The sequence below is a fragment of the Sebastes fasciatus genome, chromosome 17 (assembly GCF_043250625.1).
Source record: "Sebastes fasciatus isolate fSebFas1 chromosome 17, fSebFas1.pri, whole genome shotgun sequence".
Lineage (NCBI taxonomy): Eukaryota > Metazoa > Chordata > Actinopteri > Perciformes > Sebastidae > Sebastes > Sebastes fasciatus.
The window spans coordinates 29134578-29147865 of NC_133811.1; the positions used below are offsets into that span (position 1 = coordinate 29134578).

Consider the following 13288-nt stretch of genomic DNA (forward strand, 5'->3'; position numbering starts at 1 on the left):
CATGAATCTCCCCTCCCTCCGCTGAAGACTGACACATCGAAGGGCTGGCTTTGTTTCAATCAACGTCTTCCTCGACCAATCGTTTACTGTCCAGCTTACGTACAGTGACAGTCTTAGACTCTAACTCCAAACTTTCCTACAGTTATTAAACAGTTATTACAACCGCTGACTCTCACAGTAATTACCCCCTGTGGGCTTAAAATGGACTCCGAAGGCGCTTCAGAAACCCGACCAAAAAAAACTTCATCAAAACATCTGAAGGAACTTCTCAAAACAACTCTGCAGCATAAAAAACCTTTCATACCAAGCACAGATTTCCATCCCAAAAACTTTGCAGGGAAACGTATAAACTCAGATTTTATGTGGAAATGTTTGACCAAAGAAATCATTTGTTCCAAGTGATGACATTCCTCCAGGTAGCTTGCTGTCAAAATAGGGTCTAATCAATTTGGTTTCTCAACACCCCAAACACTGCTACGACTACCTCAACAACCAAATAAAGGACAATAAGTGGCCAGTGGGCGACTCACTGAACCTGCACTCTTTCTACCAGCCAGCAGGGGGCGACTCCTCTGGTGGCTAAAAGAAGTCTGATTGTATAAGAGTCTATGAGAAAATGAGCCTACTTCTCTCTTGATTTATTACCTCAGTAAACATTGTAAACATGAGTTTATGGTCTCAATCACTAGTTTCAAGTCTTCTTCAATACAGCATGATGTTCATTTAGTAAATGATGGTCCCATTTAGAGTCAAATAGACCATAAAGCAGGGGATGCTTTAGGGCGGGGCTACCTTGTGATTGACAGGTCGCTGCCACGGCGATGTCCGGTCTGGGAGTTGTCCGTGTTTTCGTCTTAGAACTTTAACCCTTTCACAGTGTGTTTTCACTTCATCAAAGTTAATTATAAAATGTTTGGTGTTATTCAGCGTTCGGTTGTTCTTAGCTCCACCCTCTCGTGTCACTTCTGGTTCCAAAAAACCAAGATGGCGATGGCGAATATTCTGAACTCAAGGTTTCAAAACGGCAGTCCACAGACCAACGGTGACGTCAAGGTGACTACGTCCACTTCTTATATACAGCCTATGGGTTTGGCTTGAGATCGTCCAGCAGCTGGGATACGATGAAGATGGTAATGTAGCCGATATGCACTTACTTAACGTTATATGTTTGTCACGGGATAGGGTTAGCCACAACAGCTAACGTTAGCATAACATTTGGGGTCTGATTAGTTTATGTATTTATGTATTGTGTAGTTGGTGTGTCATGCGGAAAATTTGCCTGCGGATTTTCTGTATTCCCGCACCAATTTTCGCATCACACCTGTGAGAAACGGCCTGAAGCTTCAGTTATGCTTTCAACAAGGACGGCTGCACGGATATGAGCAGACGTGGCATCGTGATGAGAAAGCGTTTGCATCTTTTATACTCTGTGCGGGTTTCTCCTCGCAGCAAACGTGCATTCTCAAAGCTCCTCAAAGTTCTCCATTTTCGTCCATCCGTGTCCGCGTAGTTGGAAAAATGTTGGTGTGCGCGGACTGGTGAAAACTCGCCTTAACCCACTCCTTATATTCAGTATGTTCTAAACAATAGTCACTTTGCCAATAAATCACTATACGAGCTCCTTCTGGTGGAGCTTCAGAGCTCTGAAGAGGTGACAGCAGTACTGTACATGCATAAGGAGCCGTATACACGAGAGAGTGCAGAACAGTCTGAAGTTATAAAGCTGATCCTCACGAAACAAATCAAACACCGTCTCTGTGTTTCCGTCTCACCTGCTCCTCTGCTCGGTCTCCCTTGGCGCTGATGTAGCTCAGTCGATAATGTCGGACGTTCCTGGTTTCCACGGGCTGCCAGGACACCCGCATACTGAAGGTGGTTTCTTCATCGATCCTCATGTTCCTCACCCCGTAACGAGGAGCTGGAGGATCAGACGGAGTAAAAATATAAATCACGCTGCAGGTCACCGAGCTACACATCAACTCACTGAAGCACGAAACTAACAGTGTGATTCATCTTATATCAGACAAACCGATCATATCAAGATGTCGTCGTTTTGGCATTTAATTTACTCCCGTTTTCAACTTCACATCTTTACAATGTCAAAACTTTTACCAGGAAAGTTTGTGTGGAAATAACATCCGACAGCCTTCATGATGGATGATACACCATCCATCTAAAGACGCCAAGGAAACAGCACCAGATAACTTGTAATCAGTTGTTTGCTCTCTGATATGTTCTTAATCTTGAACCCTGATTCTTCCTCAATGTAAGTTTTATTAAAAGCTCTAAAAACTGTGTCTATTACATACACACACATGATGTAATATTACACATAAATAACAAACAATCCAAAATAAGGAAGAGGTAAAGGGAGGTGGAGAGAAAAGACGGAACAAACACAATTCATCACAACAGCTGGAATGAAATATTTACTTGCTACGGTGGTGGTCTTCGTAGCGATCGTGGTCGTTCTTTCAACTGAAAATGAAAAAAAAAAGGATTAAAACAAGTCAGAGATTTAATAAAAAGTTTAAAGGATCCTCTGATGTTTGTTTCAATCTGGAAAATAATATCTAAATTATTTTGCAATGTCCATTCTTTAAAAGTCACCAGAATGCAGGAAACAACGTCTCTGAAACTCAACATTTTTCTGGAGGAGAAGACCAAGACCCCCTGGCTTTGGTTTCCAAGTCCTCCCTATTTTTGAGGTCTCAAGGTTGGCCAGCATGATATAAAGACGAGACATATGAGACAAGACTTTGTTAGCCAGCTCACCCCGCGGTCCCTCCGCCTCATTCCCCGCCGCTAGGAGACTACTTCGCCAGGAGGAGAGCAGGCGGTAGCTCCAGAGACGGACCTTCAGTTAGCGGCTGCAGCAACTCCAAACAACAGCAACAGAAAGTCTGCTGATCCCGAACCGCCCCGACTCCCCCGACGGATCAGCAAACTTTTTGTTGCTGCCGTTACACAGGTTAGATCCAGCACTGTGACTCCTTATGCTGGCTGCATTCGAGTTGCTGCAGCCGCTAACTTAAGGTCCGTCTCCGGAGCTACCGTCCGCTCTCCTCCCAGCAAAGTAGTCTCCTAGTGGCGGGAAGCGAGGCGGTGGGACTGCGGGGTGCGCTAGCTCGCTAATTCTTCGTCTAATTTGTGGTCTGATAACAGTACATTCATCATATTCAGTGTCCCATATCGCTATTTTCCAAGTTACTATTAGCTGTCATAGGGACCTACGACAAACAAGTTTGATCGTAGAGACCTATGATCAAACTTGTAACTCCCCTAATTCAGATGTCTGTGCACCTTTTTAGAAATACGAGGACAGTTGGAACGTTATATTTACGGGTGGACTCCACGAGGATCATCTCGTCACTCTCCACCTCGTTGCCGTAGATTGCAGCGATGAGGACTTCGTACTCTGTGAGCGTGCTGAGTCCTTTTATCAGGTAGGTGTTAATGTTTCCGTTCACCAGAACCTGAAACACAAACAGAAACAGAGGGATGGAGATAAGTGATACGAGCTGATGTACACTGAGGAGGTAAACCCAACTGAATCAGCTCCAACAGAACAGAATTTAGAGTTTTTCTACATCACAGCAAGAAGCATCTGGTTTAAGATAACACACCTTTATATTTAATGCATGAAGACACAAACAGGTAGAAAGATCAAAATAGCAGATAAATGACAGTCCAACAGGTGAGGAGACAGATAACACGTCATGTTTTTGGGATTATCATCTCTGAGAGATAATCCTCATCAGTGCGACAGAGAGAGAGATCTTTATCTTTTTATGTTTCACCTCTGCTTCATATTATATTTTAATTGAATAGTCTGATTCAAGTTGATCAGATTTGAGATAAAACGTGTCTCTGTTTTAATCAACAATAAGTAAAATAGGACAAAAGTAGTACTGAGGACCTTGACTGGTTAGATAAACGGCTGAGTTCCTTGTGATGGAAGAGATTAAAGAAAAAAAGAAACAAGAAGAATAAAATCATCAGTAACTAAATGAAATCATATCAGGCGTATTAAGTCTGAGGTGATGGTGCTCCGCTGGAAGTGGATTGCTCTCTTCAAGTTACTACCCAAAGTGAAGGAGTTCAAGTGTCTCAGGATCTCAGGAGGGAATGTAGAAATTGTAGAGAAAGCTGATGCTGAAGGAGAAACCTACAAACCAAACCTCTCTTTAGGGTCATAAGATGTTCGGCAGTGAGCAAAAGAACGAGAGAGCTGACACAAGCAGCCAACAGGAGTTTATTTAACCGAGTGTAGCCTCGTGGCGTTACTATCTGGACAGGTGTAAGTAGCAGGAGATAGAAAAAATAGATAGATGGACATGACAACTCTCACATGACATAATGATTTTATTCCTTTGTTTAAAGGGTGGGTCCATTATTTTATTTAGCTCAGATCAGAAAGTCACACAATAACACAAACTAACCAACTGATCGATGCAGCGGTAGAGCAGCAACTCCCCTGTTCTGAGAGGTCAAATTAAAAACACATGTTTTTGTGAATGGAGTCTGGTGGCTTTGAAGTCAGCGATATAACGGCTTCAGTTCCCGGTCAGAAAGGGCTGTCTTACGGCGAGGTGAAGCGGTGAAAATATTCTAAATACAGCGCACACTTAAACTGATATTTTTTTTTTTAGATGGCTAAAGCTCCTTGGAAAGAAAAACAAAGTGGCACAGCTGGTTGTTTTCCACGCGTTTTTAGACGCAGCATGTGTACGGCCTCTTTATCCAAGGTGCTTGGGAAGCACCTGCTGTTACTAAGTAACCAAAACCTGCGTGCTGCAACGGCGATGATGATGAAGTTGCCGTAATTTAGGGTGAAGCAGTAAAACAGTTCATGGTAGTCCTGCACAAACATGATTAACTTGTCCTCCATATATCTACCAGATATTTACGGAAGAAAGAAAACATGACATGCGGTGCGCGCTGCGTCGTTCTAAAAGTTGAATCGTTATTACCTCGGGGTGCAGCCTTTGAGCGTGCATCTACATTGACAATAATGGATTTGAGGTTGCAAAAAGGTTTGAGGTTGTGAACGCCCCCTTCTGTGTTATGATTATTGTTATACATTATGAATATTTATGTGTGCTCATAACTATGATCATACAGTGTTATAAGCAGAATATAACACATTATAAATATGTTTATAATGCATTATAGACAACAGTAACACACACCTCATCACTGTCTCCTCCGTCTGTGGGCGTCCAGGTGAGTCGGTACAGCACCACATCAGATGCCGGGTGTTGCCATGACACCCTGAAGCTGTCTGTGGAGACGTCACTGCTCCTCAGGTCCGGCGGGTCCGGGACGGTCTCTTGACACACAAATAACACACTTGTAGTCATGGCAACAATAAACCTGCCATACCTGATTTTTTACATTATTTTTTATATGATTAGAATGTCTGCACACTAATAATATTGATATTAGTTCTTACTTGTGGTGAAGCTGTCGGTCACGGCCTCAGCTTGTCCCTCGTCGTAGAGGGCGAAAACACCAACTGTGTACTCCGTCAGCGAGGTCAGGTTTCTTAGCAACCAGGTAGTCACACGGCCAACATCCACCTGTAGATACAGAACCAAACAACAACGATGACGATGAAGACGTAAGCATGACGGTTTGTTTCTGATGTCAGTACTAAGAGCTAAGGATCCTCTCACCTCGTTGGTCTGGACTCCGTTGGTCTTGACGTACATGATGCGGTAGCTTTTGGTCTTCCTGGAGGCGGAGTCCCACGTGAGCCGGGAGGAGCTGTGGTCCACGTCCGAGAAACGCAGGTTCGTTGCCGGAGTCAGCGGTACTGAGGTGGGAGGAGGTGGGGCAGAAAGCAACTGTTAGCACACAAAGTAAAGATGGTGTATGAAAACCATGACTGTAATAGACATAAGAGGGATAAGATAAGATAAGATAAGATAAGATAAGATAAGATAAGATAAGATAAGATAAGATAAGATGGAACTTTATTAATACCAAAGAAAATGTTTTGCCAGAGATTGCTCAAAAACTACAATATAAGAATAAAACAAATATATATAACAATAAAAGTAAGATACATTTAGTAAAATAAGTAAACTAAAATAGAAAAGTAATATTGTGCATGATATTGAGAGTAATATTGGAAATTATATTGAAAAAGTACAAAAAAGCAATATTGCACATTATATTTTGTCATTGTGTTACTTATGGATGGAATTATAGTGAAAATAAATGATTCCCTTTTTGCTGGGGACCCCCCTGGAGATTTTTTTCAATAAATAATAATTATAAATAATAAATAATAAATAATATAAAATAAAATAAATTATAAAAAATAAAAATAAAAAAAGGACTCCAGAAATCGCTAATATATTGTATTAAATTAAATTAAATTATCCAGGTATTTCTTATGATGCATCATTTGTCTGATAATTTCAGAAATAAGAATGTAAATATGAGTCCAGAAACTCTGGCTGCCACAGAGCTGCTGTTATAAAAGGGTCAAAGGTTAGTTGAGTTTGGATTTAGTGGTTTCACACATACACACTCATGGGGGTTTGAACCAGGGTTATTGGACTCCAGTATTTTAATTATAAAGTGGACAGACCCTCCCTCCATCACTCCCTCAGGCTCTGCCTCCACTTCGCCTCTCTCTCCTCTGGAGGAACTGCAAAGGTCTAAAACAGCCTCTTAGCTTCACTTTTCTTTTAATTCAGCCGGGAGAATCTGATTTACTCTGGGAAACTTTAGCATTACTGATCTGTTTTTTCTTTTAAATCCTGATTGTACCGAGCGCTGTTTCACCTCAATTATACCGGGGGTCAGGGTAAAGACAAAGCAGCCGAGAGGAAAGGGAGGAAGGGAGGGAGAGACTGCCTCTGCTTGTACTGTAGGAGGTCGAGTCAGGGTCAGCAAAGTGCTGAGGAGGATGGGAAATTAAAAAGTTTAGAGATAGGTGAGTCTCCAAAGTTTCCAAAGTCCATATAAAAATATCCACTACATTAAAAGGCCCATTCACGTAGATGTTGGGTGACTCCTGAATGTCAGACCTCTCCAAAATGTTTAAAAAGCTACAAAAAATATTTTCAGAAAGATTCTATTTCTTTATTAGCATTTATACTACACTATACTACCATTTTATACTTTAATAAAAGTATGAATGTAGTGTTCCAGACATCTACACTGATTCGAGTAGGTCTGGTGAGGTCTTCACGATTGTTTCCTCAGTTTTCAGTCCTTTACACACCCGGGGCGTGATAAAACAACAACACAAAAATGTGAAATACTCGCCTGCTAATATTATATGTCTCGGGCTTTTATTGTGAAAGGTATAAACAGAAGGCGTTGATCATCTGGTCTGTCTTTGTCAAGGTTTAAAGGAGCAATAAAGTTTGCCGTCTTGGTTCGGACTACCAGAACCCCCGTAAACCGCAACATATCACAATGGTTTTAAGACAAGAATTAAGATTTTTCTTTTCATAAATAACTGTATTTATTATGATATAAATAAACTATAGGTTCCTGATATAGTTGGCTTAAAAGTGTTTATTGAGTTTCACTACAATTTGCAGTTTTATTAACAATTAAGTACAGCCGGGCAGTGAAACAGTGTGAGAAAGAGAGTTAATAGGGTGAAATGTGTTTTACTTTCTTTCTTTATTTTACCTAAATGTAGAAAATGAGGAAGGGCGCCCCCTTTTTTAGAGGGTGACTAGCGTCCCCCAGAAGGTGGCGCCCTAAGCGACCGTCTATATTGCCTATACGTTAAGCCTGTAAACCTGTTCTGTACAACCTGATTGGTTGATGCCTATTATTCGCGGCGCAAAACCTCAGAAAAAATCAACTTCGGAAAAAAAGTATGCCACTTTTTCGCAGCATAATATTTGCATTCTGTGTGAAAGTATTCATGACAAAAACAACAGTTTGGAAAAAAATATTGACGTGCGAATTAACCGCTGGTAAAAAAAACACCCCCGGTGTGTAACGGCCTTTGTTTTGCACATTTGTTTGTTTTATCATTGACTTAACTACTGTGTTAAAAAGAAAGGGTTGTTATTTATTTATTCATTTATTCATCTATATATATATATATATTTTTTTTTTTTTCTATTTTTTTTTTTGTATTCGCAGAAATTTTGTGAGGAACCAGGGGTGGGAGGGAAAAAAAATTATTTCGTTATACCTCTTAAAATAATAAATATATTTATAAAAATAAAAGAGATCATTTTCTTGTGCCAGAGCCAGAAAAATGGCATGGATGAGTTTAGGGCTGAATGATTTTGAAAAAATATCTAATTGCGATTATTTTGACTGATATTGCATTTGCGATATATATATGTGATATTGGAGAGAATGATGATTTTTATATCATTATTTTCATTTTTATTGAAAACATACTAAAATGGTTATGGTGTGATTTTTGCGGGTGTCTGTACCAAACAAAGATGTTCTCTTAAGTCTGTAGAATATAATGTGTAGGCCAGGACGTCTCTGCAGCAAAATAATATTTAATTTAAAATGGTTTAAAATGCCTTTAACAAATTGCAGTAGGCCATATTGCAATGTTGATCAAATTTGGATTTATTGTGCAGCCCTAGATGAGGCTGACGCAGCTACAAAGGTAACAGAGTCGACAAATTTACACATTTCTTCTATTGACATGACAAACACAAAGTTAACTGAACAAAAACCAACCAACATGAACACGTTGGACTGAATAATAGACTGAAAATGATTTGATCATTACCGGTAATGGAGGAAAAAAGAACATTTCATTTCACTGCAGCCATCATTAAAGCTCATTTTGTCTCAACAATGACACAAACAAACGGTGAAATAACTGGATGAAATGAGGGACGAGAGAGACGACGTCTGAGTGATTACGAACCAACACGCGGAGTTAAAAGCACATTAAACTCATCTCCTGCACGTCCAGATGCATCAGAAAAAACACCGGCTGATGATGAGCGCAGCGCAGATATAAACTAAAAATAAATGTCCTAACTCTGATGCAGCTCATCTTCACTGCAGGAATAATCAACAAAAACAGATTTGGCTGTCAAAGACAACTCATGTGGATATTTTCTTGCACTTAATGAATGAATGATTAAATACACATAAGGAGAAATGAATATACGTGGCATGAAGCCCCGCTTGCACGGATGAAGGAAATTAAAAGTAATTTGAGAGAGAGACCTCAACCCCCCAAAAAAAACATCCACTGCCTCGCTCCAACAGCCTCCGGCGTCCTTATCTGACCTGCATTCAAAGCCTTACACGCCTCATAAAGACACAAACATGCCCTGACTTAAAGCCGCAGGCCGCAGACCTTAAAGGAGACTTCATAAAACGTTAATTAGTGGGCATGGTGGGGATACGGGGACGGCACAGAGGGGAGGCACGGAGCTTCAGAACTCTTAAAAATGAAAGTGAGGTGCAAAAAATAGCACGACGAGGGGAAGCCTGAGGCCGGCGCCACGCTGGGATTTTGGCACCGCCTGGTTGGCGGTTTTGTCGGGGCAGAAAAACGTGCCGTGACGTGTTGCAGCGGTCCTGGAAAAAGCCGTGTAACTACAAGCAAACACAAATGAAACGTAACTGCAGCAGCTGATTCGACTGATTGGAACAACTTCAGAGGAATTAGCTTTCTGTAGTGTCGGGAGTAAAAAGCTGCTTCCGCTTCGCTGCATATTCATCGAGTTCAATGACACTCCAGATCTTTAAACTTCACTCTAAAAACAACTGCTCTCAATGTGATATTTTTTTTGGGAGATGTGTGGTTTCCTTCCTGCAGGGCGTCAGACAGCTGTGAGTAAATCTGAACGTCCCGCGGCGAATGAAATATGAGTTCAGAGGGTCGTAAAATCTGTCAGGAATTTAATGAAATTGAATTTCATCAACAGTTAGCGAAGCTCATTGACGGTTTCACGGTGATATTCATATTTACTCTATGAGTCAGAGTGTGTGTGACCTTGTATTTCTATCTTTGTGAGGACCAATCTGACTTTTAGACCTTGACAGTGAAGTCCTCAGTCCTAACTTCTTCAAAGGACAGGGCACGACGCCGCTCACAAACTTCCTTGTTTTCTTGGCTTGTGTTACGTTTCCAACAGCGAAAATTGCATCCCAGTGCAGTGCAGAGGATGTTATGGACGAGGATAGTTTTACAGTGTACAGTTCACACTGCCGGGGCAGCTGTGGCTCAGTGGGTACAGCGAGTCTTTTAATCACAAGGTTGCCGGTTCGATCCCCGATTCCTCCTGTCTGCGCGGCAGAGGGAAACAACGTAGTAAAAAACGGCCTGTAGAGCCGGTATGATTTCACATTTTACTCTGTGAATTAAGGATTTATTATGTTGACCAAACCAGAGTTGCTGGACTGATGGTTTTGGTGAGTTTTATTTAGTTTCTTTACTGTGACTCGTTCAAAGAAATCCATACGATTATGTGGTTTATTATATGAAAATAGTTACAAGCAATAACTTAGGCTAACTGGAATGACGTGACGTGACGTGACGTGACTTATTGTGATGTAATTTATCTTCAAATTCTTCATATCCCTAAAATCTGCACAACCTAACTTCACCTTTATTTCTATAAAAGTATTGAAATTGTGTCATAAATAAAAATATATAAAAATCAGACTTGTTTTTTTCATAAAATGTTATTAATAACACACAAAACATGTTGATCCAGAAGATTTCTAAATGTAGAAACATACACAAAATATTTTTGAACACTCCATTAGGTATTGAACTATGCACCGTGTTTAGTTTTTGACATATGTTCATTTTTATGAGCAGATTGAGTGCAAACGTGCTTCGATAGTTTTGTTACGTTCCGCACGTAACATAATATAATGACATCACAAGCGTACAACGTGATGACGCTTACTAACTAAAGACAGAAGCGTTAGCTTTCTGCTGCAAAAAAGAGTGAATCTTCTAGCTCTTATAATTTATATTTTAGATTGATTTAAACAGGATCAAGCAAACAACGATCTCCCGTGGCCGTTACGGGGCAAAACTCTGGCGCCGCCGTAACATAATGACGTCATCACGAGCGTACAGCGTGATAACTTTCTACTGCAAAAAGAATGAACGCTCAACCGTCAACGATCCGGTTTTAAAGAGTTAAAGAGTTATAGGGAACATTTAAGGGACATTTGAGTGTGGAATTATTAATCATAGGGAATGCGTAAATGATTTTGATGGATTAATCAGTTAATTGACTGATCATCTCAGTGTGTGTGCGTGTGTGTGCGTGTGCGTGTGTGTGTGCGTGTGCGTGCGTGTGTCTGAAAGACTCACGTGTGGTCTGCTGGCTGGTCATGGGGTCGCTGGCCTCCTCTCCATACATGGCATAAACCGTCACCGTGTACTCCGTGTCCGGGGTCAGTCCCTCCAGCTCCACCTCGTTCACAGAGTCCTCCACCTTCACCTGCACACACACACACACACACACACACACAAAGCATGAAGGTATGTGCCTTCAGCAGAAGGAGGATGCCGTGTTTCCGCAGACGTCTTTATCTCATCTCATCTCGTCTCTCATCCATCTGTCCGTTTATCTCTCCCCATCATCTACCTCTATCTCTTCTATCATCCCTCCATCAGCCCTCAGTCGAGTCCAGACAAGCAGAGAATCGAGCAGTGATTACATAAGATTTTTTCTGAACGGGGCTTGTGCCTTTTTCTTCCTCTCGCTTTCAGCAGCTGGGACCCATCAACCCTTTAAACTATGTGCCTCATGTTGTGACACATTCTTTATTTTATTTACCTTTGTATTAATTCCCTTATTTATTTACTCCTCTGTTTAATTTTCATTTTTTATTTATTTATTTATGTATTTATTTTATTAATTTCTAAATGCATTCATTATTTATTTATTTAGGGTTGCGATTAATTTGCAAAATAAATATATTTAAAAATTAATAGAAAATAAATACACACATAAATAAAAGGGAAAATTAAACAGAATAATAATGTAATAATTTGTTTATAATAATGAACAAAGAATAAATAAAAAAGCAAATTACAAAAATAAATATATACCAATTAATTAATGGCTAAATTTTTTTAAATATTATTTTTGCTGCATTTAATGACAGTTATTATTTATTTTAATTATTTTTATGTTGTGAGCTGCGACATACAGTATAGCTAAGGTAGGCAGAACCTAGGCTACATGTATTGTACATTCAGGACTCCTCCCCTCCCCTTTACTGTACTGTATGTCTATGTTCTCTCATGTATTGTAATATAACTTGCTGTAAAACCAATTGCCCTCCAGGAACCAAAAGATTTCTATCTGATCAGAGTCTGATACCAGATCAGGGGTTGGTTCTGTGTTTGTAGAAGGATGATTAACTCCACTATAATACAGCTGCTAACACACGACGGCCACACACCCACAACTTCACCATCTTTCACCTTCTGCCAAACACACACACACAAACACACACACACACACACACACACACACACACACACACACAAAATAATAATCTGGCAGAAAGGAGGCACCGACAAATGTTTGTCCATCTGCTCTTCTTGTCTACCTGGTTCATGAATAAATTGTTTTCCTTTTAGAGCCTGAGAGGAATAAGATGTTCTGCCAAAGTTTAAGAGTCATACTTCATAACCCGATGCAGAATTTCAGACAGCGATCTGGCTACTGATGTAAAATATGCTGCCGACATGAAACCGTTCATGTTCCAGAGTCACTGTAATGGTTAAATGGTTGTTATACATCAGCAGGTTCCCTTTTCATTGGAATATATTTACTTCTATTTTGGTCTAGTTCTACTTCCTTGTACTGTGGATGTTCGTCTTTATGGAGGATGGAACCTGCCAAAATAATACAAAAATATCTTGATTAATAAATGAATATGTCATTAAATGATTTTTAAATTTAAAATAAATTTGGCTAAGAATTTATTGATAAAATGTGACATAAATTGATATTACTCTTTTAATTTTCTTCTTTATTTATCTATCTTTGAATTAATTCCCTTATTTATTTACTCTCCTTCACTTTTATTTATTTATGTATTTATTTTCGTATTAATATTTTATTCATTTTTTTTTTTTTCATATATATATATTTCTTTTTAGATTAAGTATGTAAAATAATAAAAATAAATACATAAATAAATAAAAGGGAAAATTAAACAGAGGAGTAAATAAATAAGGGAATTAATACAAATATACATAAATAAAGAAGCTAAATAAAACAGAAATATCAATTTATGTCACATTTTCATCAACTAATTAAAGGCTACACTTATTTTTAAT

At 39.6% G+C, this 13288-nt stretch overlaps 1 protein-coding gene across 7 annotated transcripts in view; it reads right to left on the bottom strand.

Annotated features, from left to right (window-relative positions):
- LOC141753844 (collagen alpha-1(XIV) chain-like) overlaps nt 1-13288 on the bottom strand; it is a 197972-nt gene that overhangs the window by 105197 nt on the left and 79487 nt on the right. For all 7 annotated transcript variants that reach the window (XM_074612443.1, XM_074612440.1, XM_074612439.1 and 4 more), the window contains 7 exons: nt 11303-11432; nt 5679-5818; nt 5456-5582; nt 5193-5332; nt 3344-3476; nt 2434-2478; nt 1773-1918 (listed from right to left, as the gene is read on the bottom strand). In XM_074612443.1, coding sequence (XP_074468544.1) covers nt 1773-1918; nt 2434-2478; nt 3344-3476; nt 5193-5332; nt 5456-5582; nt 5679-5818; nt 11303-11432 — 861 coding nt within the window. The remainder of the gene's footprint in view (nt 1-1772; nt 1919-2433; nt 2479-3343; nt 3477-5192; nt 5333-5455; nt 5583-5678; nt 5819-11302; nt 11433-13288) is intronic.